Here is a 24,060-nt window from a genome sequence, read left to right as displayed (position 1 = left end):
AGAATGTTCTTATGAGTTACTGTTACTTAGTAAGCAAGCTGTGAAACCCCGGCCAGGTGAGAGCAGCAAACAATGGCAGGCAGGGTCCCCACCCTCAGGAAATTTAGAGTTGTGGCAATGATCCTGCCAGCAGATGAGCATGGACAGAACAAAGAGGGTCTCCAGTAAAGTGAATGGTTCTTGGTGCTGCTGCATGTACCCAAGAGCACAGATGCTGTTTGAGGAGATGGGTCCACAGGACAATGCTGAAAGCCAAAGGAAGGAAGGGAGAGGTACTACTAAGAAAATAACACTGTACAAATTCAGATAGAGTGGCATGGAATTAAAGCATCATAGAAGAACACAACATCAAAGTGTAAACAGAAAAAAAGGGACACCACCCTCAAAGGAAAACAAAGATCCCTGGGCTGGCACTGGCAGAGTGTATAAGGATGTGGAGCAATATCACCACAAAAATACAGAAAAATCCTGCCTCCTCAATGCCACTGAGTCCCCACAATATTTTGGGTTTTAGAGGCAGCTTGGGTGTCTCTGCATTCAGATTTTGGCTAATCAATTACCTATTAATAGGTTTTAATAAACATAATATAAACATAACCTGGACATTACTGGAATAAGGAGAGAAAAATACATTATGATGCTGGTAAATGAAAACAAATTGATCAGTTAAAAAAAAAGAATAATCGAAATCACTTTATTTTTTGTACTTGCCCCATTCTCCCCCCACCAAAACAAAAAAATCTAACTCAAACCCAACTTACGTTCCCAAAAGCTCCTCGTGCTTTTTGTTATCCTTTCTCCACACCTCAATGTCCAACATATCCTTCCTGTCAGAGAAGTAGTGAAAATCAAACTGTTCCCTCCACTGAGGATTTGCACTCTTACACAGTGTCTAGAAAACATGCAGTTATAATATTTACTTTTCTTAAACAGTACTTATTTTCACAGTAAAGCAAAAAGAAAAAAAGAAATCAACTCTACAGAACAAGGCTGGATGTTAGAGCATCAAGCACTAATGTCATTCCAACCAAAGCCCCCCAGCCCATCACATATAGTCTCATCTTCCTAAATATTCTCTTTCCTCCCTCTCATTACAACAGACAGTTGTTATCTGAATGAATGGCTGGAGAAATTCTGAAATACAAGGTAGACCACCAGTTCCACTTCCAGTGGGCTGTGGTCATCATTCACCATCACACACTGGAAGAAATCAGGAACAACCCTTTTGAGGTCAGTCACCTGGAAACAGGTTTGAATGAATTAAGGAACCCAAAGCCGTATTTTTTTACCCTTCTGTGTTAAACAAACAGCTCAGCCTTGCAGATTCACAACACATCTATGGACCATTAGAGAGATGCATGAAAAGGGATTGTAACAGGAATAACATCTATTTATTCTAAAGTAACTAAACCATTTGTTATTTTTCAAAACTACTTTCCTAAATAAAAAACATATCATGACCTTGGTTTGAGGTCTGATGTGAGGGACAGAGTGCAGGTTTCAGATGTGCCTACATCCAAATGTTATGTTCTGTGAACTTGCTCTGTACATTTTGTACAGGAGGAGGTTTGTTTTCTCCTCCTCTGCACTTCCAGTCCATGACATGCAGAGCTCTTACTCTCTCAACAGAGTATTATTTTAATTATAGCCTCTCTTCTTACTAGACTTTGCAGATGAAATGTGTATCTTTGGGAACCCCATTCATTTCTTAGATTCTTATGAAACTGAACTGTATACAGATAAACACAGCCTAGAAAAATAAAAATTAATATCAAAACCACGGAACATTTTGTCTGTTTAGGGGGCAAGTTCTGCAATATATAACATATTTTTCAAGAAAGGAACTTTAAAAGAATAATAATTCCCCTGCACTGCAAACCATTTCAAGTCTACTTCTCCAGCAGACCTAACACTGGAAACCCAGCTTCTGTACTGGCAGAGAACAAAACAGATGTGTGATGCATGTAGCTTTATTTCATTTCATATTAATGTCAAACATCCATCAACATGATGAGTATGTTAAACACACAAAACACAGATAACACACAATATATTCCTAACTTGCTCTTTCTCTACTGGCATGAAAACGGAGCAAAATGTTAATGCTTCTGGACTGGTCTCCTGGTGTTGAACTCACTTACCTTAAAGAACATCAAGAATAGTTCCATCTGAGGCAGCAACACCGGTAAAAGAAACATCAAGCACCTTATTGACTTCAGACATCTCAAGGAAATCCTTAATACTTACCTTGCTCTTGTATCTTTGATCCCCCAGTTTGAGGAGAATAAAAATCTCTGCCAAGCCTCCCCTGGGCATGTTCTTCCCCTCCAAGAGGGTGATGGTGACCAGCCCGTTCCACAGCTGGTTCTTGCGCAGAGACTCGGAGAGCCGCACGTTCCGCGTGAAACTCGTCTGAAAAGCAAGGCAGCAACATGAAATGTTTCAAGACCCAAAGACATTTTCATGCTCATGTTAACTGTGATATGAAAGCACACCAGGAGTGAGAGACACCACGCTTCCCCAAGGGTGAGCAAGCAATGGAGGGCAGTAGGATGCTATGGATTTTCTGTCTGACTGTACTACAGCTGGCCCTGTGAAGGGCTGGTGCTCAATGTCACAGCAAAATCAGCAGGGTTTGCTTAAACCACCAGAGAAGTTGCCTTCAGCTACCCTGGCTGAGCCCTGGCAAGAGCAGACCTCAAGCACTGAGAGCAATCTGTTACCTTGGCTCAGGGAAAGGCACGGGAGAGCGATGGGGACTGGAACAGGGGAGAAACTAAAGTAAACTCTTAAAATGTCTCCAGCTACATCCATAAAACGCGGGTCTGTCCTTTCTGGGGAGGCAGCCCAGGACCATAAAGCCCATGGCCAGGTGAAAGGCTGAGCAGCATCTTCCACCTCCTCCATCACTCAGCCACCCGCCGCCTGCGTTAGCTCTTTGCCCGCTGCCTTTGCTGTTCCTGCTTCCAGAAACTGAGCCCACGAATCAAAAATACTGATGCCTGCTGAAAAAACACTGACACCACCAGGCTCTTTATCTGGAGTTATGGTTACCTGGTAGCCACATTTGTTACCTTCACAGCTTCATCTTGCACAGCACGGCTGCGCTAACAGTTTGCTAACTGGCAATATTTTATTGGACAGAGGATGATTAAATAGGCCTTTATTTGGGGGAGTGAGCTGGAAACATTAAAACTCAAGGCTATACTTTTCTTCCCGCAGTAAAAATCCTGCCATATTTTATTCTCCTGAAGCAACTTTTAACTCGCCACACTTTGGAGCTTCAATCATGTCATGTACAGGTGGGAGCAAGACGGAGGAGAAGATTTCACAAGTCACTTTAAAACAGGACGTGTTAGCTTTAAAAGCAAGTAAGAAATGTTGTTGCTAAATAAAACGATTGCAAAAGCACCTGATGTCTGAAGATTACTTTTTATGGATCAATTACCCGGCAACAAAATTCTTAAATCATAGGTGGTGAACTCACAAATTTTTTACTTGCTTTTTACTGGTTAAAATACTGAATTCTGAATCCCACAAGCATATCAATATACTTCTATTTAAACACCCCGTTTGGCTTTCCTGGCGCAACGGGTAAAAATTCCTACCTTTAAAAAGAAAACGAGATTTTGATTCATAAATCCAGCTGCAATGTAATTTCTTTTCTCTCTTTTTTTTTTTAAAGTTCGTCTTTTGGGCCAAAAAGCTAAAGCATGACTGTTCCCATGGACATACTTCAAAGTCCCAGCAGATATATTCCTCCCTAAACACTGCAACTATTTCAAAACCCTTTTTATAAAAAAGGGAGTAATGTCCACAAGGGATCAAAGGGCATTCTACAGTCTGGCAATCGCCTTAGAAAAATGGCAGTGCTTCCATGAAATATGCCCTAAAATAATTTTGCAGCTTGGTATGTCCTAATTTCGAATTGGATGTTTATCTTGGAAAGGCTTCTATCTAACTTGTCCATAAAACAGCTCCACTTAGCTCTATGAGCCCTGTGAAAATGGAATCCAAAGCTGGCTATTAAGGGGGCCTGGAGATTGCTTCCATATGGCGTAACAGCATGGGAGTGGAGGGCTAAGGCCTACAGCAGGCGCTGCTTGGCTTGAGCTCCCCATCTATCCATGGACACTCATTGCATTACACCATAACATCTGGATTATTGCTTGTAATGTCCCTGGGAAATATCCACTTCCCATCAAAGCCTTTATCTATCTCGCTTGTACTTTGAACATTTTAGTATTTAACACAGTCATGTTTGATGTGATGTACTCGCTGCTTTAGGAGTAAGGACTTTCCCTCCCCCTCCTGCTCCTTCCTTGGAGGAGGAAGAGGTATTTGATGTTAGTTCACAAAAAAAAACCCAAAAAAACCCACAAAAAACAGATGAAGTTTATTATCCACGTTACAATTTCTTTTAAAAACAAAGCATCCAGCTCTCTTCAAAGCTTCCAGGCTGAACACAAAAGACAGTTGTTATCACTCAGTTTTCAAATCAAACTTGGATTCTTTTCTTTTTTTCATCCTGGCCAGTATTTTAGGGAGTCACTTAGCATTGGGGACCTTCCTACCCCAGCTCTACAGCACACATAACCCCACCCTTGTAGCTGCTGACTTGACAGTTCAAAGGACTGTTGGGAGGTACCCAAACCAGCCTGGATCCCACACAGTCCCACACAGGAAAAATCAGCACCTGCACTCAGTATTACTGGAACACATTGCAATGCACCAACCTTGACCTCCCAGAACAGGTGGCCCCAAGCAAGGAGCCTTGTGCACCCCCTTCTCTGGCTGTGCTGCTGCAGAAGCACTGTGCTCCTCTCAGAAGAGGGGTGTGCTGGTCTCCAGCTAACAGGACCTGCATGAGATCCAGCATCACTTGAGAGCATCCCACTGCAGAGTGGAGCCAAGATGTTTGCAACTGGTTCAGGGTACAGTGCTGACCTGCAGCAGCTCCACGCAGCCTCCATGACTGCCCCAGCTTCCCAGCTCCCCCAGTCCAGCCCTGCCACTGGCACAAGCCTCTCTCCAAGCAGAGCACTGCTCGCCTTACACCCCTGCAAGACACATCACATGAGGAATGTTCTGGGTTTCCTGGACATGCCCAGGTCACCCCCACGGAGTCTGCTCAGCAGGTCTGGCACATTTCCTGTGCCTCGTAGCACCAAAGAGCCCCTCTGTACTTGCTCTGTGGCCACCTCTCCAGCCTCCCCAGGTATTTGGCAGGCTGTTCCTCTGACCACCCTGATGGAAATCCCGGGGAAACAGGCAGTGTCTCAGATTCCACTCACAGTTTCGGGAAGGAAGCACGTCTGGGGAAAATCAGATGTGTGGTAGACCCACAGACCCAGGCCTTCAATGAGTCAACTTTAGTGCTGCCTAGGGAAGTCTGCACTATGGAAAATGCCTCCCAGGTGACAAGAAAATGATACCACATTATTTATTTTAGAAGTCTTACCTCCTCTCTGATACCCCACACCTACTCATTTCAGACTGATTTACACAGAGCTAATTGATTAAACTTCACAGCCTCCCTCTGAGTTGGCAAAACTATTGCAGAGCAGAGCACAGAGCAGCACAGCCATTAGTCCAACAAAGTTACTTGGGCAAAACAAGCACGAAAAAAACCACCCCAAACACTCTCCCTGCCTCCAGCCACCATTACCCTAACCTGCCTTCACAATGAGACCAGGAAAGCCAAAGCCTCGGTCCATACTGGCCAGAAAATAAGGACATAACTGCTTCATCAGTGACAATTTTGAAGTGTTTTATCCATTCAGCTCTTCCCTTTGCTATTACCTCTCTGGCTACTGATGCCTCCACACTTGGGTACTGCAGCTCCTCCCCTGCTGAACCTGAGCCCTTTCCAGCTGGGCTCCCACACTGGATGCCAGGTCCTTCAGGCCTCTCCTGCTATATTTTCCTGTAAGCTCTCTGCTCACACTCTGGCTACATCCCAGACCTAAGTAAAGGTGCCTTGCCGAGGTACAAAAATGTTGGCTGAAGCTGGGATCAGGAATTACAGGGCTGGAAACTAAGAAACACATGATTTATGATAGAAGCTGGCACATGTCCCAAGCACAAGGCATTGGACAAGCTTGCTTATTTCTTCCCCTCATCATTTCTGAAATCAAGGTAGCCTTGAGACCAGAATTTGAGGGTTGTCTCTAGACAGAGCTCTGATTTTGGCTGGGCTCTGTGTGCAAATAAGCAGTAACACCATAAAGGTCACCTTTATGAGCAATTCACTGCTGTAAAATAGATTAAAACTGGAACTAAAGACATCCTTCAAACAAGCCAGCCAGAAAAAAAAAAAAACCCAGACAATAAGCACACATATCCAGAGAGCCTTATTCCTTAAACTAGATGTTTTGTAAGTCTAAGAACTCATGTCTACTGCAGATTTAGGCACTGTGCAACATCAGGTAAGTAATGAGTAATCTCTGAAGCCAAAGTATGGCCTGGTTATAGAGCAGGACCCTGCCACACAAGGATCAGAAGATGGTTCTTCTCCCAACTGCTTAGAAAGGACATTTGCCCAAAAACCATCCCACAACTCTGAACAGAAAAATTAAAAATCAGTGCTCACATCACCATTCTCAAAATCTTGTTCCTGGTTTCAAAATGAATATAAAAGTTTTTCACATCAACTTTCAATTTTTTATCACTTTCTGGTTCTGGTTTAAAAAAGAATGAGCAGGTGGGCTGTATTCGGCCTTACAGAGCCAAATACAGGAGCTGAACAAGAATGACAGAGCTTTGGAGGGGAAAGAACCAGCTCATTGACCCAGCTTCACAAATCCTTTAGGAGCTCCAGTCTCCCTGATAACTCCATTTGTGTATAATCTCCCTCTATAGGCACCCAGCAAATCCCCTCTGGTGCATCAGGGCTGCTTTCAAATCTGCCTCTTTTCCTGACACATACATACATGCCCCAAGTTCAAACTTGTTTTTGAAGCAATAAAGAGATGCAGAAAAATTGTACATTTAAATGACACGGCGAGGTGGCCAAGTGTGAAGTGAGCCCATCTCTCCCATCTTTCATGTAAAAGGATGAGACAGGACAACAGAAAGCCTGCTGCAATCCCTGTGAAGAGGTCAACGTCAAAACTGGGCCACGTAATTTGCCATTTGAGAAAACAACAACACACAAATAGGAGGACTCTTCGGACCTCTTCTCATTAGGCAGAGAAACCATTTTTGCAGAGGCAGTTTCCCCTTGGGAAAGACGAGAGGGCAGCAGGAAAGGCAAGTGAACCAACACAAGATTGGCGCCACGACGCGTGACCCTGTGGCGAGAGAGTCCCCGCGCTCCGCGAAGCGCTTGGAGAGCTCCGCTGCCCCTCTGCCCACGGGGGACTGGGGGAGAGAGCCAAACACAATGAGGCAGACAAAAATGAAACCTAACAGCCCTCACAGGGGGAAAGAAAAAAAAAAAAAGGAGAGTGAGGGATTTTCCCCTGCGATGAGATGCTTGAAGAGCACTTGGGTGCGGTCAGCCTTTCAGCCAATTTATTCAATCAGCGTAGGCTATCAAGGTGGCAATTCCGTCACTTTTGTTTCAGGACTGAGCTGCTGCAGGCCAATCCACCCCAAGCAGACCTGCTTATCTGCCTCCTAGATGTTCAACACTTAAAGGTTATTCAGCTGTACAAATGCTGGAAATAGCATGCAGGGCACTCAGGGTGAGACTCAAACCACCCGGGACAAACAAGAGTACTGAGCATCAGCATGCTGGGCTCCAGCAGAGAGAGCTACCAACTCCCTCTGTGCCCCAGAAAGGAAAGCAGAACAGAGGGGAGAGCTTGTCAATACACAGATATGAGTGAGTATATTAATACTGCCTAACAGCATCCTCTTCCCTTTGCAATGCCACCCTCCATGAGGAAAAGAAGAAAGCCACACTCTTGAAAAACAGCTCCCACGGAGGACAATGCTGTTCTCAGCTCCCATGAAAAATGAGGGACCATGTGCTGCCCATGTCCTGGGAATCCACCCAAATATGCAATGATTCCCTTCCAGCAGCAGTGAAAAATATATACTGCATAATAATCAAGAGATACCTAAATCATGCAGTTCAACAGCTCTTGCTCCAAAATGATTTAAAAGACCATACTGAGTTGCTGGAATCCTTCCTGCGTACTCCCTGTAATGACCATGAGGCTACTGGAGCTGGACTGGACATCTTGTGCTGACACAGTTGTTGCTGTTGTCTGAAATGCAGCTCTTTCCTCAAAAAGCAAGGGAGCTCAGAGAACACACATGAAGAGAGTACAGTATCCACAACAGCCCACATGAGCCCCTTTGCCAGTCTGACATGGAGCTGCAACAGGTATCAATGCCATCAACATTTGGGGTAAATTTGGGAAGTCAGCAAGAATCCCGTGATTAATGTGAAAAGACTCATTTAGGACACTGATGTGCCAAATCTGCATTAAGACAACATAAAATGGTCAAATTAGAGGATAATCAGATTTCTTTCATGTAGGCAATACAGATTAAAAAACAGCTGTGAAAGTTATATTCATTTTGTCCATCCTTAAAATAAGTCATTTTCCCTGTATTTATAGAAGAGGAAAAGCTAAATATTACAATAGGGGTCAGCTGCAGTTCAGCACATAAAAAAAAAATCCCAGGAAAACTATTTCAAACAGAAAACTTTTATTTGCCTAAACCTGGAGAGAGGAAATTTAGATGTCTCAGTTCAGCTGCTCAAATGGAAAGTATACTGTGTTTTCCTCCTGCAACACCCAACCAGAGTCAGCTCAGGAGCCAAAAAAGAGACAAGCTTGTGTATCCATTACAGAGCTCTCTCCATTTCCCCTGCCCTTCTTATTCCTGTATCTTTATCTCGTCCAGCAACATTGTTTTCTACCCCATCATACTCTCTGGCTATTCTTCCATAACCTCTTGTGCCTTCCCTAGACACCTATATTCCCCATGCACACAATTTTTCTTCCCAGCCTTTATGTTCTGCCACAAACTGCTAGTACTGCTTCCAGAGACCAGAGTTTCCTAACTAAAGATGGTTATTGATGTACAGTACTAGTGTTTTAGTGCAGTAGCAGAATCAATAAACCAGGAAATACTGCTTTGTCAGATTTTTTCCAGCGCATGCTGGGAAATATTTTTTACTGCCTTTGGATGGTCACAGAGGTTTTCTTTAGAGATCACACTGGAGCATGAACTGTGTCTTCCCTAGGAAGAGCTGAAGCTCTCCTACCCTCTAGTGACTGGAACAGAACAGAGCACAGGGTTGAAGCTTTTTTCCTTTTAAACAACACTTTTATGTCTCCTAAATCAGCACCACGCTTCAGCATTTCTTAATTTTATTTTGAAAGGTGTTAAGGCACAAGGCAGAGTCTCGAGAGCTGAAAGGCTGACAGCTAAAGGTCCAAAAACACGTATGTAAAAAATTATACTAAATGCAATGAGATACTGTGTAAAAACAAAAAGAAAAAACCAAACAAAAAAAAACCCTAAACAAATGAAAAAAATACACACTAAAACTTCCAGTGACAGCGACCAACACAGAATTTTGGCTATTCTGAAGAAAAAGAACCTGAGTTTAGAAACCTGACTCCCTTTCCCAGGTCCCAAAGCCAACCAGCATCCAGGGACAGCTGTGTGAGAAAGAGGAGGATCAAGCAACACTGACTGAGTGAGGGCACAGTAATTTCCAGAGTTTCAGTTAAAAACTAAAGTGATGAGCTCTTCAGTTATTCCATCACTTTCTATCATGTGGCATTCAGGGATTCCTGGCAGCTCTCTGCACTGCAATATCCCTGCAATCAGGGCTCCTAAGGCTGTACTATGCACTTCTTCTATCGACAAAAACATCCTTGCTGGCACAATACCTGAGATGGTTGGCTCCTCTGCACAGCACACCACAGTTGTAATGAATAAAACAAGAGGAGGTTAATGATTCAATTTATTTAGGCACAAACCGATAGTTACAGAGGGAAAATATCATGAGAACACACTCATCTTAAGAGCCAAATTCTGCTTTTCAGAGAGTGAGTCTGTACAGCTCTCAAGCTGGGTACTGGGGCTTGCAGCGTCTGTATCATTGTTATTTACTCAATAGCAAATTAAAGCTTTACAGAACACATAAAAAGCCACAGTCTGCTTCCTGACCAAGTTAAAATCTAACGCAAAAATGATACAGAAATAAAAAAGTAATGGAAGCCTGCAGGGATCCTATAGGAGACCGAGGGAAGCAAGTTACATGGACGTGTGGCAACACACAAATCTTGGAAATCCTGTTACAACAGAGGTAATGAAACTCCCTGCTCAGCCTCTATCCCAAGAACAAAAGGAATTTCAAAACCCACGGCGGCAACCAGACTCACTTAAACACTGCCTCACAGGATTCCACCCCTGGTGAGAGGCAGCCCCAAAGATAGACTGGGATCCAGGAGACCCTCGTTCAACTCCAGCACCAACCACCTTCTGGGTATTCTGAAACAACTCAAACCCTCCACAGCTCCTTTCACTTTGGTTGATTTTACACCCATTTCCGTAGTACAGAAAGTTTTTCTCTCTTTCTACAGCTCTTTGTGAACGGGGTCTTCGTTTCTCTTGCCACTAGACACCACCATAGCACCTACAGTTAGAAAACAGCAGCAATTTCCCATCACAATGGAAAGGAAAATCAAAAAAGCAAAGGTTATCACAGCCATCACATTATGACAGGTTGCCTTTACACTTCGGGGTTCTCCTTTGTTTAGCCTGTTTCAGAGGAGGGCACATATTTTGGGTGGGGACCTTTATTTTCTTTAAGTGAAACAAAACAGTATGGATTACCTTGGATGAAGTTCGTTTCTTTCGACTTGACCATCTCTGTTCATGAGTCCCCATTATTGCATCAAAGAGAATCCAGGGAAAGGAAACAGATAAGGAGTAAAATGGAGAAAGTGTTTAGTAAAATAATTCAAACAGCAGCTTGTCAAATGAGTTAGAAAAGCCTATTACAAAGTAGGGGGCTAGATATACAACTGCATCTCCATCTACCTTCCCTGCCTCATGGAACTTAACAATCAACAAACTCAAAATACCTGCATTGCACCAAAAAAAAGCGGCAATAAAAAAAAAGTAATTGAGAATAAAAAGTGGAGGGACCCAGAGCCATTAGTAAGAAACATGGCTTATACTTTTGGTGCCATCTGGTTCTACAGTAAGCTAATTTAAAAAGGGAAAAAAAAAAAATCATCTTGCTGTTAAGTGCTAATGTGGACAGAGCTATTTCACTATTCTGACTCCATTGGAAATGGCTGAGCAATCTGCATGTGAAATATGAGGGCTTAAAACATTGTCTTTAAAAAGATTACAGTGTGCACCAGATCTTCTATCATCTGCACTCTGAATGTTAACTAAGCACCCAAGAGTACCAAAAGCTGCTACTTAAACCAATAAGCTTTGTTTCACCAGCTAGGCCCACTTTAGCTCAGGCCTTCCTAAAAATCCTAGAATTCCTGAGGTTCTTCTGACTAAATTAACTTTTTTGCTAAAGTAACTTTACATCTTTGCTGCAATCCAGAGACACATGCCAACAATGCTCTCTTGTACAAGTTAGAGGGGAGTTCACAATCCAAATAAAAACCATCTTATAATATAGATCTATAAATACAACATTATTTTAAATATTGCCATTAAGCTTTTAAATAATCATATAGTGAGGTCAAAATAAGCCTATCATCACCTTATTATTAACTAAGATTTTACACTTCTCAAAAAGGCATCTATTTGAAAAATAAATTACGAACAGCAGATATCCTACACTAGCTGCTTCTCATTTTGCTTTCCAACCCCTTGAAACATTTATGTTTCTATAAATAATCCCATTCAGGCTGGAATTCCATACCTATAATTCAACAATGTGCTGTAAACAGCAACTTTCATATTCAACTCAGCAGAAAACATGTAGAAATATTTTCTCTTAATATGTATTACAAATATTTAAAATCAGGTCTGTTTCTTAACAGTCCAAGTAACTGCCTGATCTTGGGTATTCTCCACCCCTTGCTGGCCAGGAGCAGGATTACTTCACCAATATTTGTGTGCTGCACACTCTGTATAAAACACTAGGAGAAATCTTTAAAAATAGAAGCAAAAAAGCCATGTGCAGGACCTGGAATTTAAAAAAAACTATTAGCTTCAGTTATGGTGTTCCCAGTCTCTGAACAGCTTCTCTGGGTTTCTAACATCACTAATCACCACATTTCTGCATCAGGAGCCAAGTTCAGTTAATTCAGTGAAGAAACTGTCAGTGGGAAGATCGGGGTTTTACAAGCAAGGTCCTCCTCTCAGCCTGGGTGCTCCTCCACAGGACTGGGGTAATTTAAGTCTTAACATCCAAGCTCACTCAGTTTTTAGGTTTCACATGGATAGGTTTTTTCATTGTTGTTAAAAACCACAACAAAAAAAGGAAATATAATAGCTTTTCTTCAACCTGCCCATTGCAGTGCTGGACATATGCCCAAGACAAAAGCATCCAACTACAAACGTCTACACAATTTTAACCCAGCTAACTATGGGGCTTTTTTTCTAAAAGTTATGCTCTATCTCGATTTCAATATTGCGTCTCAGAGGATGAAAATAAAGGTGGCATTTCTCAGTAAATCAGATTATGCCAGCTCTTCTTTTCTCCTCCCTACAAATTCCAGCTATAAATTTGATTTCCTAAGCCACTTACATTTCTCTTGAAGTCTCCTTGCTTTACTGCTAGACTCAAGTTTAATACAATCACTCCCATGTCATCTTCTAAACTGTTGGGATCTTCCAGTTTTAAAACCTGTTCAGTAGTTCTACAAGCAAAAAAAAAAAAAAAAAAGAAAAAGAAAAAGAAAAAGAAAAAGCAAAAGAAAAAGAAAAAGAAAAAAAAGTTGTGCATTTATCGACTCCAGTTAACTCGAGTTGATTATTAAAGGTCAGGCTGAGCTGTGCAAATTTCAGCTTCTTGTCTGAAATTCCCAATATTGAGTTTAAATGTTAAAATGGGAAATCTGGAGATTTCCTTCTTGGTTCTGACAAAATACACCCCTCTTTTAATAATGCAGCACAGTGTTCCTACAGCACTGCTCACTACTCATAACTCTCCATATGCAGGTGCACACTGAATTAAGTTACTACTACCTCCACTTCACAGGGAAGAGTGACAGGGAAACTCATCCAAGTGAATTTTCTAATATTAATGGCTTGTATTTGACTCCAGAGATATTTATTCTGCCTGCTTTTAATCCCTCTCCATGACTCTGTTCCCCTGCTGAAAACAGGAATGCTGGTATTTACCTGGTGGCACTATCTCATGGATAAATTAGCATTTCTAGAAATTCAGATACAACGGCCACGGGAGCTACAATTCCCCCTGCACAGGGAGAACTCATTTTCCCCAAAAAAGTCATCACACAGCAAGGGACTATAAAAGAAACAACTAAAACTTGAATTCCTGGCTTCCAGCTCCACATTGAGCCCAAGCAGCAGCAGCAGACAAAAGGCACAGGGCTTGCCTCGGCACTAAATCAGGGCCAGATGCAGCTGCTGCAGGCACGGATGGAGGCGGGGGAGGCTGGAAAAGGGGCGCTGGCAGCAGCTGGGCAAAACGCTCCCCAGCCCCAGAGAAAGGTACCCCGAGCCCTGTGGGGCTGAGAACAGCTCCCAACCTTCTCCCCCTCTTCCTCCATAAATCATCCTGGTGCAGCTCTCCTTAAACAATGCTGCACACAGAAACTCTTAGTCCCAGAACTGGGCTGCGTCCAGGTTGGATTTGAATCCAGTGCGTAATGCCGGATAAAAACGTGTGCAGAAGATTTATCTCAAGTGATTTCTCTTAAATTGTGCTCCCCTCTCTTCTATCAAAAAGGAGTTCTCACAAATAGACAAATTCCAAGCCAGAACAAAAAGCATTTCATTACTTCCCTCTGTTTCTCAATGAAGCTGCATTAATAACCTTTAATGAAATAATCTGTTACCTATTGAGTTCAAGTTCAGTGAGCGCTACAGATGCCGAACCCATGAAGTCTGAAGAGGTTAAATCACGATCGTACACCTGGTGGCAAAATAAGACAAATATTTCCAATTTTCACATCATAAGCCAGTTTTATCCCAGGCGATGAAAGAACAGATATTTTAAGCCCTTTCAGTTCAATTTTGTATTTGAAAGATCAAAGCTTTGATATAATTCAGGGATCACTTTCCACCTCCCTGCTTTAATTTGTATTTTTAGCTAAATATTTAACCAGCATTTTGAAAGTATCTTCTTAATATTATGTAAACAGAGACATGTGTGCTGCTATGGATTGTGCCTGCTCCTTTACACTCCACACGACAGCATAATGAAACGCTGCACAAAAATCAGGTACTTCTGCTTACAGATGTTTTAGCAATTAGTGCTCACAACTGGTAGCTTGCGGTTCTGGTAACTGTAACGTTACTCATAACCAGAAAAGGCTTTGCTACTTGTCACAGCTGCATCCCAGGTAATAATTCTGTGCAGCCCAGCCAAATTACACTCCTAAAACGTGCTTCTGAAACTGCTCTTGGTTTCCCTGAGTTTGCACAAGCACGGGGGGGAGAGAGAGAGAGAGAGCGAGCAGAATTCAGCTCCACGGCTTTAAACAGATCCAGTCAAGGAGTTTTATTTCAAACTTGGGTTTTTGCAGACGGAAAGCAAAACATGCAAGTAAAATCTGGGAAAGACATATGTGCATTTTAATTTGAAATTGCTGAAGCTCTTAAACCGGATTGTGTTTTACGCCGTGCTGCTACAGCGAATAAAAATCAATATGTTTCTAAAGTTGAAAATAATTGCTTAAAAAAATATTGGCCCGTCTTTCAAAAATCTGAGGCCAAAACTTACCTTGATCCAGAGTTTTTGATCGAGGGTCTGTATGGGCAGCACAACAGTTTCATCCCAAACTGGGTTGAGGTTCTTGTAGACTACCTTACTTTTGTAGAGGGTTTTCCCATTCAGTTTAAACTTCACGTACGGGTCACTTGTACCTGTGATAATTAATTTTAAAATAAATTAGCATGCCCCTATGCAACTCCGCAACCTTAAATTACATTTTCATAAAATAATTTAAAACAGTCAATGGTAATTATCTATTTTATACACAGGCATATACTTAATTACCTATATAAAAATTGCTCATTCATACAGGAAATTTATAGACAGAACCAGAAAGTTGTCTGAAAGCAGGCAACAAAAAAAAAAAAATCTTCGTAGTTTGCTTGATCTCTGTTGCTTTATTTTTAAAGAATAATTGTTGTTTAACAAGTCTGTTAAAAATTTAATTTGGTAAAAGAGCAAACAGAAGAAGCATTGAAGCACTATTTACAGGCCAACTAACGACACAGTGGAAGAGAGAAAATGTGATCCTGTGACTATGAATATATTCAAAGGACCAGAACTCCAAAGCATCGTAACTGGGATAGGAGCTCCAAGGAAACCAGTAACAATAGCTAAAGTACCCGTCAGGATTTCATCACTGGTGTCACTTTGCCAATTTACTTAAAACCCAATTTGAGGTTTCAGTGAAAAAATACTGACATTATTCATCAGCTCAGGATAAAAACCACACAGAGAACAGACTCTGTAAAAACAAGCACTGTCCAGGTAACACGTTTTTTAATCCAAGTGGCACAATTTGCCATGGCAATAATGTTCTGTGTTTTTATGGAGCAGATGTCCATGCACGAGCGTGAGGCTTGTGCCACTCGGCAGCAACAGAAACACTTGCATCTGTCAAAGGAAAACAGAAGAGGGAAACAACTTTTTATTGTTGTTATTAAACTGGTGGCGTCTGCACTAACGCCAGCCACCGTGCAGGACACCAGATAAGAGGGGGAACAAGGTACAGAGAGGATTTAACTAGATGATGGTTGATTTAGTTATTCATATAGACTTTGCAAAAAAATCCTCACAAGCTGCAAATAAGGAGGGGGAAAAAAATCCAACTGAGATGTAGCAGCATCTACAATTAACTGAGCCTAGGTGCCATTCACCTGTCATATCCAGCATTTTCTGTATTGCACGTTATATTTGGAATTAAACTTCCCTCCTAACAGTTCAGTTTCATTAGAAGGGTAACAGCTAAGGTTATGGTCCTGGCAGCCCCCCAGCCTGCAGCAAGGGCTGCCAGTGGAAAAAACTGATTTCTACAGCAGACTTCAGAGTCAGAAATAATCTGAACCTGTCCTCCCTGGCTCCCACTGAGATATTGGCCGACAAACACATGGCAGTCCAGGGTAACCCAGCCTAAGAGCAATACCCAGCCTAAGAGCAATACCCAGTCTTGCCAATGATTTGGTGCACCTGTGAGGATGTGAAAAATCTGTATTTAAACATTCAAAGCTCTGATCAGTGTTATGCGACTTAAGAAAAAACAATTATGTGTAAGCATCTATTTGGAATTACATAGCACTGTAAAGAACTGTGCTCCTGGGAGAATTATAAGAATTATAGGAAGTTTTTATTCTGCTTTAATTTCAAAAGGGAAGAGTTGTAAAACCTGGTCCATTCTGCACATAAAGTGTGTTTCATTCACAGAATGAAAATACCACTTGGTTTTCAAATAACTGTCTGCAGCTGATCCTTTTCCTGAATAATAATTGTTGAAAAAAACACTTTTTTTTTGTTTAAAAAAAAAAAAAAAGGAAAAAAGCTGCAGACTTCTTAAATAGAATTTTCTTTTTCTTCTCCTCTAAGAGAGAATAATAATAAGGGCCTGATCCGAAGCCAGGAAAGTCGAAGGGCAGCTTCTCACTGTTCCCAGTGTGTTAGGACTAGACCTTTCCCTAAAAATTTCTCAGAACTATGATTATACTCTATACAAAGCACAATTTCCAGGAGTAGGAACACACAGATAGATCAGAGCCCCACAGCATGGGGGGCAGCAGTCCTCAAAAGATGCAGAATTAAGAAATAACAGCACTGAGCTCTTTGGTGTCACTTCAGAAAGATTTAAAAAGACAAAGGCAAGATATCCCCTGACTTTTATTTACAGGGTAAGCTGGACAAAGCTGCATAATTAAAAATAAGAGTAATAATAATGTCCATAACCTATTCTGTGCATGAAATAGCAATTGGCCAAATCAAGGAAAGCAACTGATGAAATGAAAGCACGAAGAGGCGACGGAGGCAGGTGGTCTATGGCCATAACTCATCTGCTTTTGGGACAGAAAACCCATGAAAAAGGGCAAAACCTGAAAAGAGAGAGAAAAATAGGAGATACAGAATGAAAGCAAACAGCCAGCAAGTTCAACACCCACAAGCAGAAAACTCCAAGCCCTTTCTCTGAGGATGGGAAGCAGGAAGACTATAGCTAAGTAAGCATCCCAATTGCATTATTGCTCTGCAAAGCTTTCCAGGTTGTTATACAGTAAAGGAAAATAAAAGGGGGGAAGGGAAGGGCTGCCCAGCACTGCTCATGCGAGCCAGGCTTTAGTGATCATTCTCACATATTTATTTTTAATAAACTCTTCCTTTAAATTAACACACATTTATATATAGAAACATACATAGGCATATAAAAGGACTATATATAAAAGGAATATATATTTTGTTTATATAAAAATATATATTGCACAATTAAAAAAAAAAAAAACCAGTGAAGGGGAGGGAAGCTATAATAAAAAGAGGCCTTTAATTAAATAAGATTGCCACTCTGGGATCAGGCCTTCATGCTTGTCAGCTTACTCTCAAAATAAACATCTCAAAGCGGGGCCTCAGTGGTGTCACTTTCTCCAGCAAGGCAGCCTGGGTAATCCCTCGCTATCTTGACAGCTCCATAATGTTCCAGCGGCTTCACGGGTGAGCGGCGGCACCCGCGCCGCGGAAAATATTAATGCCGCGAATTAATGGTGAGAGAGGGACGGCGCCTTACAAAAGCCAAACAAGGGAAAGGTGTCAAGTTAGTACCGGTGTTAATTGTGAGGGAAAATAATTGTGGCGGGGCGGGGGGTCCTGCGGCGCTCGCCTGTCGGGCTGTCACGGGGCTGACATCTCAACTAGGCAGGCAGGGGCCAGGGGTCGGCATGGGAGCGCGGCTCCCGCGTCCTACAAATGACGGGATGGCACCTCCGTGCCACCCAGCAGCTGGACTGTCACCTCGGCGGTGGGACACGGAGCACCTGGGGGGTGGTGGTGGTCGCTGGGGTGAAGCTGAGTGGCCAGCGGAGAAATGTCAGGGATGGACGTGGCACCACAGCCCCCAAGGCCTGCCCTGGGTCGCTGCCAAGATGCTGACACAGCTCCCTGCTCATTGTGTCTGGGTCTGGTTTCCTTTAAGACACCCCAGATTGCATCCAGGTGACCAAAATAGTTGACAGGGAATGAGAAATAAGCCAGGTGGACAAGCATCTCCTGATGGGATGAACAGCACATTCTGCAAATTACTGACTGCATTTGAATTCAGGGCTTGAAGCCTTCTGGATTCAAGCTCAGAAAGACGTCTGGGTCTATTAAAAGCTATTTATTAGAGACAATCTACAATCTAGGCAGAAAAACATAACTTTTTTTGAAAAGAGCCTGGTGATGTTAGAGATGAACCAGTCTAAAAAAAGGATTTTTGTTTATAATCTTCCTTTAACTGTGACAGAAATGGATAATTTTCTGAAGAAGCCAGACCAATTAAAAAAAAAAAAAAAAAAGCTTTTTAGCATCCATTTCCTAGTGAAGGCAACTGAATCAACAACTTTTAAGCACATGCATGCAGGCTCTTCTGAAAGCAAGGTCTCATTCACATTAACTCATCAGCTGTAGCAGCATCAACAGGGGATTGGATAATTGTTAAAGTCAGTTGAGAATTTTGTCCCCCAAAAAATATTTCTCTGGTGGGAAAAGCAAGGTGCTTTGAGGCTAATTTGAATATTATGCAGTGAGACAAGTAGGTTCTCACTCAATAAAATGTAGGGACAAAAAAATATATAAAACCCAAGATAATCTACTACTCAGCCTAAAACAAACCAAATAAGAGTAAAATGAGAGGTTGACCTCTACAAAAAAAAAAAAAAAAAAAAAAAAAAAAAATCACTCCATCAGCTAGGCCTCTTTCCCCATGAGAAAAACATTCATCTCGACAGCAATGCTCCCTGGAATTCCTTTGCATAATACCAATTTTGCTTCTATTTTCTCCCACTAACGCCAAAAAGCAGTGAGTACAGGCAGACCAGACATCACCCAAAACCTGAGAAAGCTTCAGTGAGCAAAAAATTGCTGGGACAGAACAGCAGGAGAGGGTTTAGTAGCCCAAGAAACTGTTAATGGTGTCTTTAAATGGATACTGCTGCCCTCTAGCAGCTACCGAGAGATGGATCACATTCTCTTCTTCAGAATGAGGAAAAAAGTAACCCAAGAAACCCAGAAGACCCAACATATTTTCAAGCCACACACTGTTTTATAGGAGCAAACTTACTGGAAATGTAGCATATGAAACAAGTCTCGTTCCATAAATAAATAAATAAAAATGACCACCAAATTGCCTTAAAATCCTGAAAAAATCAAAGAGCAGCGTGAAATATAACCCAGACCATCTTAAGTTTTGGTTAAAAAACTAAATTTTAATCTGAACAAGGAAATTAAGGATTTATTTTATATGCATGTAAAGAATAAATATCTGAAAATCTTCCTAGAAATAGAATTACTGGAGTTATTTACGACAAGGAGTAAAAGACATTCTAAAATGGAACACACATTTTTCTTTTTAAGTGGAAAACCACTACATCCTTGTAGTGAAACAGCCGAGATCAAGGCTTAAAGTGGAAATCAGAAAAAAAAGCATTCTGCCGGCAGGAAATTCAGGTGATTTTGGAAAGTTTTGGGCCCAGCTAGTTTTACATGGCCAGATGGAAATGAAACATCGCTTGGAAACAAGCAGCCCCAATAGGTTCCAGGGGAAAATAAAACCAACCAGAAAAAAAAACAAATACACACAAACCTAAAAAAAAAACACCACAAAAAAACCCAATAAACCTAAAAGACCAGAGAAGTGTGAAGAAAGCGTGCAAACCCACAATTGATGGGAGGATGAAGGAGGGGAAAAAAATGCCTGAACTTAAACATTAATAGAATGAAAGATGCAGATATAACACTTTCTGTTCAAGGCACTTCAGGAACACTGAAAAAAGTACAGGAACTGAGAAAAACCTACCAAAATGCCATGTGACATACATTAGGGACATGTGACATGAAGAACAGAATTGTCTTTGGTAAGAATTAGTCAAGCTTAACACTACTTTAGGAACTGGCAGAGGCTCTAAGATATCCCTGGAGCTTTCTCTTCTCCATGCTAAACAACCCCAGCTCAGCGTTGCTTCTTGTATTCTGAGTCCTCACCCTAACAAAACCTCCTTACAGGGTCCCAGAAAGATGCAGTGTGAACTGTTAATGCAGGCAGGTGCCCCTCAAGACCCAGCTCTGACAACAGATGGACCTGGAACAATTTAAGAAACCTCTTTTCTAAACTACAATTCTGACACAAGCAGAGTCACAGGGTGTTCTCGGGGCCCAAATATTCTCTCCCTATGCTGCCGTTCCTATATTTCCTAATTTAACTTTACAAGGACGGGAAGACATATAAATTGCTTTTGTTTGAACTCCTCCTGCTTTTCTGAGGTTCCTATCTCAGTGCATTCCTTTCCCACAGCCAGTGCAGGCAGGATGCTCACAGGGATCCCTGTGCACAAGGGCAAAGCTTCAGGCACACCCATTGCACTTCCAGAAACTGGGCTTGGCACAGACAGACACTCTCAGCACAAGCCCTTGTTCACAGACCCACACGGCATCCAGAAAACATCCAAATAAGTGCTCAGCACCATTCAAATTCTCAGCAGTTGTAAATTAGCCATGATTATGCCTTTCAAAAAGAAGTGCAAAAAGTTGCCTAATACATCGCAATAATTAATAAATCTGAAGGCCTAATGATCTAATTGCAGATACCCTGAAAACAGAGAAAGTCTAAATTAATCAGCGTGTTTGCAGAGAGTGATTCAGCCTAATTGCTTTGAGCATTTGCTTTCCAAACAATTACTTGCTCTAAGCTGACAAACACCCAGCACAGCACACACACATCCCTTCCTCTGGCACTCTGGCATTAGCACAGACCCAGGCAGTCCACAGAATCATAAAATACCCTGAGTTGGCTAAATCCACCAGGATCACCGAGGTCTAACTTCTGGATAGCCCAGAGCTATGAGTGGTGGGTTCCTGCAGGTTCACTCCTGCTGAAAATTAAAAGTGTGTGTCATTCTATAACCTTTCTTTCCTTTTATTTTGCCCTTGGAAGGCTGAGCTCTGGCACAGCTCACAGGGAGTCCCCCAGGCCCCTCTGGCAGTGGGGGCTGTGAGATGTGAGAGCAGAGGATGATGTGCTGTGGGCAGGGCAAGCAGGATGAACCCATCGAGGCGTTGCATCTTCTGTACTGCTGCACCTCCCCTTGCTCCCTTTGCATGTTCAGCTGCCTCTATCATGAGAGGAAAGGAAGGAGAGGAATACCAAAGTGCAACAACAGGAAACAAATGAAACCTCAAAGAAAGAAACAGAGATGGGGCACAAAGGTCCCGTAAAAAAGTTCTACAAAACACAAAACCAAGTAGGAAAGAGACACACACAAAGTTCAGGCTGGAACAATGTGGTTAAAGAGGGGGAAAAAAGAAAAAAGACGCCAACCACAGCCACTCACCAGATGACATCACATCCAAGAACTGTGTTTCTTGAAACCACACTGTTTAACAGATGAAAATAAAACTTTAAAAGCACAGGATTTGGAAATGGGAGGGGCTTCTCACCTTCACAGGCACTCAAAACCCAGTTTCTGTTTATTCTTGCAGCAGCAGAGCTGGGTTTGTCACCTGAAGGAAGGAAGGCAGTCCCTCCTTACAGCTGTGGCATCACTTGGCTCACTGCGGTGTAAAGGTGACTTGACCAGGAGCAATGTGCACAGTCAGAGCATCCCAGTGCCAAAAGGGAGCAGGACCTTTGAGATTTCTTTGGGTTGACTCAAACAAACATGAGGCATCACCCTGCCCTGTGAAGGTGAACCAGCAGGTGGAAACGGCTCCAGCCTCTCCCAGCTCCAAGCATGAAGCTGAGCTTCACAAAACAGGGGTCAACAAGGCCATAAAACCACTAAGGCTGCGACAAGATGCCAACACTTAGAGCACCAGTGATTTTTTTTAAAGCCAAATGAGATACAGAAAAATCATCTCTCTGTTCTGCCAAGCTGCTGCAGTGCTCCACAGATCTTTAATCAATAAAATACATTTCTTCTTTCTTACTACCTGCAGTATTAAAACTACATAGACACAAACTCCTTGCCATCGCTGAAACACATCTAGTAACAGTAATACTATAAAAAAGACATAAAAGTCTTTAACTTGTGGTGCTGTGTATATACACATGGAGACCCATAACCTTCAGTGTTTGGCTCATCCCCTACAAGAACTATAAATGTAGGACCTGTGTGCTGCCTAACATTGGTCCCAAAGGTGCACACAGGTAACGTGCCAAACTTACCATCTGCTTAGGCAGTTTCTAACGTGTGACTGCATGAGGCTGTAAGCAAGTAAATCAGACTTTCTAAGCAAGCTGATGACCAACAGGTAACACTTCTCTCATCCTGCATTTCTAGAGAGAACACTAATTTTGACCCAAAAAAAGGGGTTTTTGGAGTTTCTCCACTTCTCACCAGAACCTGCTCTAGCAGCACTTGGAGTCCTTGGCTGGGGCACACATACTGGATGTTGCTGTACAGAGGCTTTTCCTTTCACTTACACTCCAAAAAATAGATAAAAGAGGAGAAGAAAACACTGAAACACTGATTTCTTTTTCTTTTCTGCATTGTTGTGCAATTTAGAGAAAGCACATGCATCTGAACCAGTCTCCTGGGCTGATGCACCCTCTCTAAAGAGAGCAGTACAAGGAGAGGAGCTGCAGAAAGTCAAGGACTGGAGAGACACGAGAGACAGATAAAAAGCAATGCAAGAAGCAAAAAGTAAAGAGAAAAATAGGCAAGAGCAGATGTTAACAGGATTAATACTATGATGAGGAAAGAAAATGCAATAAAAATCTGGTAAAGTGAAGGAGGAATTTATATCACACCAAAGGGAACACATCCTGGAAAGAGCAGTACACAGTGAGGCAAAGAGTCTGAAAAAAATACTGGAAAAGTTGGAAAAAAGTGAGGTTGTGGTGGTCTTACAGCCGGCAGTTCTAAGTAGAACTCCTGCTCACCTTTACTCCGCCAAGCATAATTATTTCCTAATTAATAACTGTTAAGCATATAATGAGTAAATTCCGGGAGAAACCTGCGAATTTGCTGAGCAGTGCCAGGATTTTTCAGCAACAGCTGTTTCCAACGGCAGAAATATTTCTCCTTGGTCACACACCTTAGATTTATTTTTACATATATGCACAGATAAATATTTCTTACGCTGGGACGGAACAGAGGCAGAAACAGACTGAACATGAGTACAAGAGACTTTACTCAGCTGCCAGGAGAGGGCATCACCCACCCACACTGCAGTCCCTAAACCTGAGCTACTTAAACTGTTGTAAAATAGAATTAAGGGGGAAAGTGCAAACATGAGAAGATGGCAGGACACCACACTTAAACATCATTTTCTTTATCTTTAAGGAGATAAAGAAACTCCCTCAAAAAATGTAAACTGTTGGGTATGATGACCACTTTGAGACTTTTTTCCAGATAAATTGCTGATTGCACAATACTGCAAGGTATGACAGTTTGAATAAAAACAAGAGCAGCAATGTCCTACCTAAACACTCCGACTCTCTGCACTGCTCCCACCTAACCACAGCAATTCTGAAGTAGCTCACACCAGGCTGACCAGAGGAGAGTGCAAAACAGAGGACCAGCAACTCTGCTTTCACAGAATATCTTAAGTTGAAAGAGATCCACAAGGATCATCGAGGCTTTACACACTGGAGAGCTCTGGCACCTCTCTGCATACAGAAGAGGGTCTGAGCCCTCTCCCAGCTGTGCCAAGCAGCACTGCTGGGTTAGCTCTAGGGTTTGCTGTTCCCAAAATGTGAATGACGA

The 24,060-nt window shown here is 42.2% G+C and overlaps 1 protein-coding gene across 5 annotated transcripts in view; it reads right to left on the bottom strand.

Moving 5' to 3' along the window:
• Positions 1-24,060, bottom strand: part of MCTP2 (multiple C2 and transmembrane domain containing 2) — a 128,600-nt gene that overhangs the window by 69,747 nt on the left and 34,793 nt on the right. For 3 of the 5 annotated variants that reach the window (XM_042039336.1, XM_042039337.1, XM_042039339.1), the window contains 6 exons: positions 14,861-15,003; positions 13,974-14,050; positions 12,698-12,809; positions 10,810-10,845; positions 2,248-2,412; positions 762-892 (listed from right to left, as the gene is read on the bottom strand). In XM_042039336.1, coding sequence (XP_041895270.1) covers positions 762-892; positions 2,248-2,412; positions 10,810-10,845; positions 12,698-12,809; positions 13,974-14,050; positions 14,861-15,003 — 664 coding nt within the window. Of the gene's footprint in view, positions 1-761; positions 893-2,247; positions 2,413-10,809; positions 10,846-12,697; positions 12,810-13,973; positions 14,051-14,860; positions 15,004-15,136; positions 15,214-24,060 lie in introns of those variants that run through there. The other 2 variants (XM_042039340.1, XM_042039341.1) reach the window with 2 other exon arrangements.

Source organism: Corvus kubaryi, unplaced genomic scaffold, assembly GCF_017639235.1.
Source record: "Corvus kubaryi isolate FWS band 111438036 unplaced genomic scaffold, C.kubaryi_AGA036_p1.0 37394, whole genome shotgun sequence".
NCBI classification, from domain to species: Eukaryota; Metazoa; Chordata; class Aves; order Passeriformes; family Corvidae; genus Corvus; species Corvus kubaryi.
This window is presented reverse-complemented; position numbering and strand designations above follow the sequence as displayed.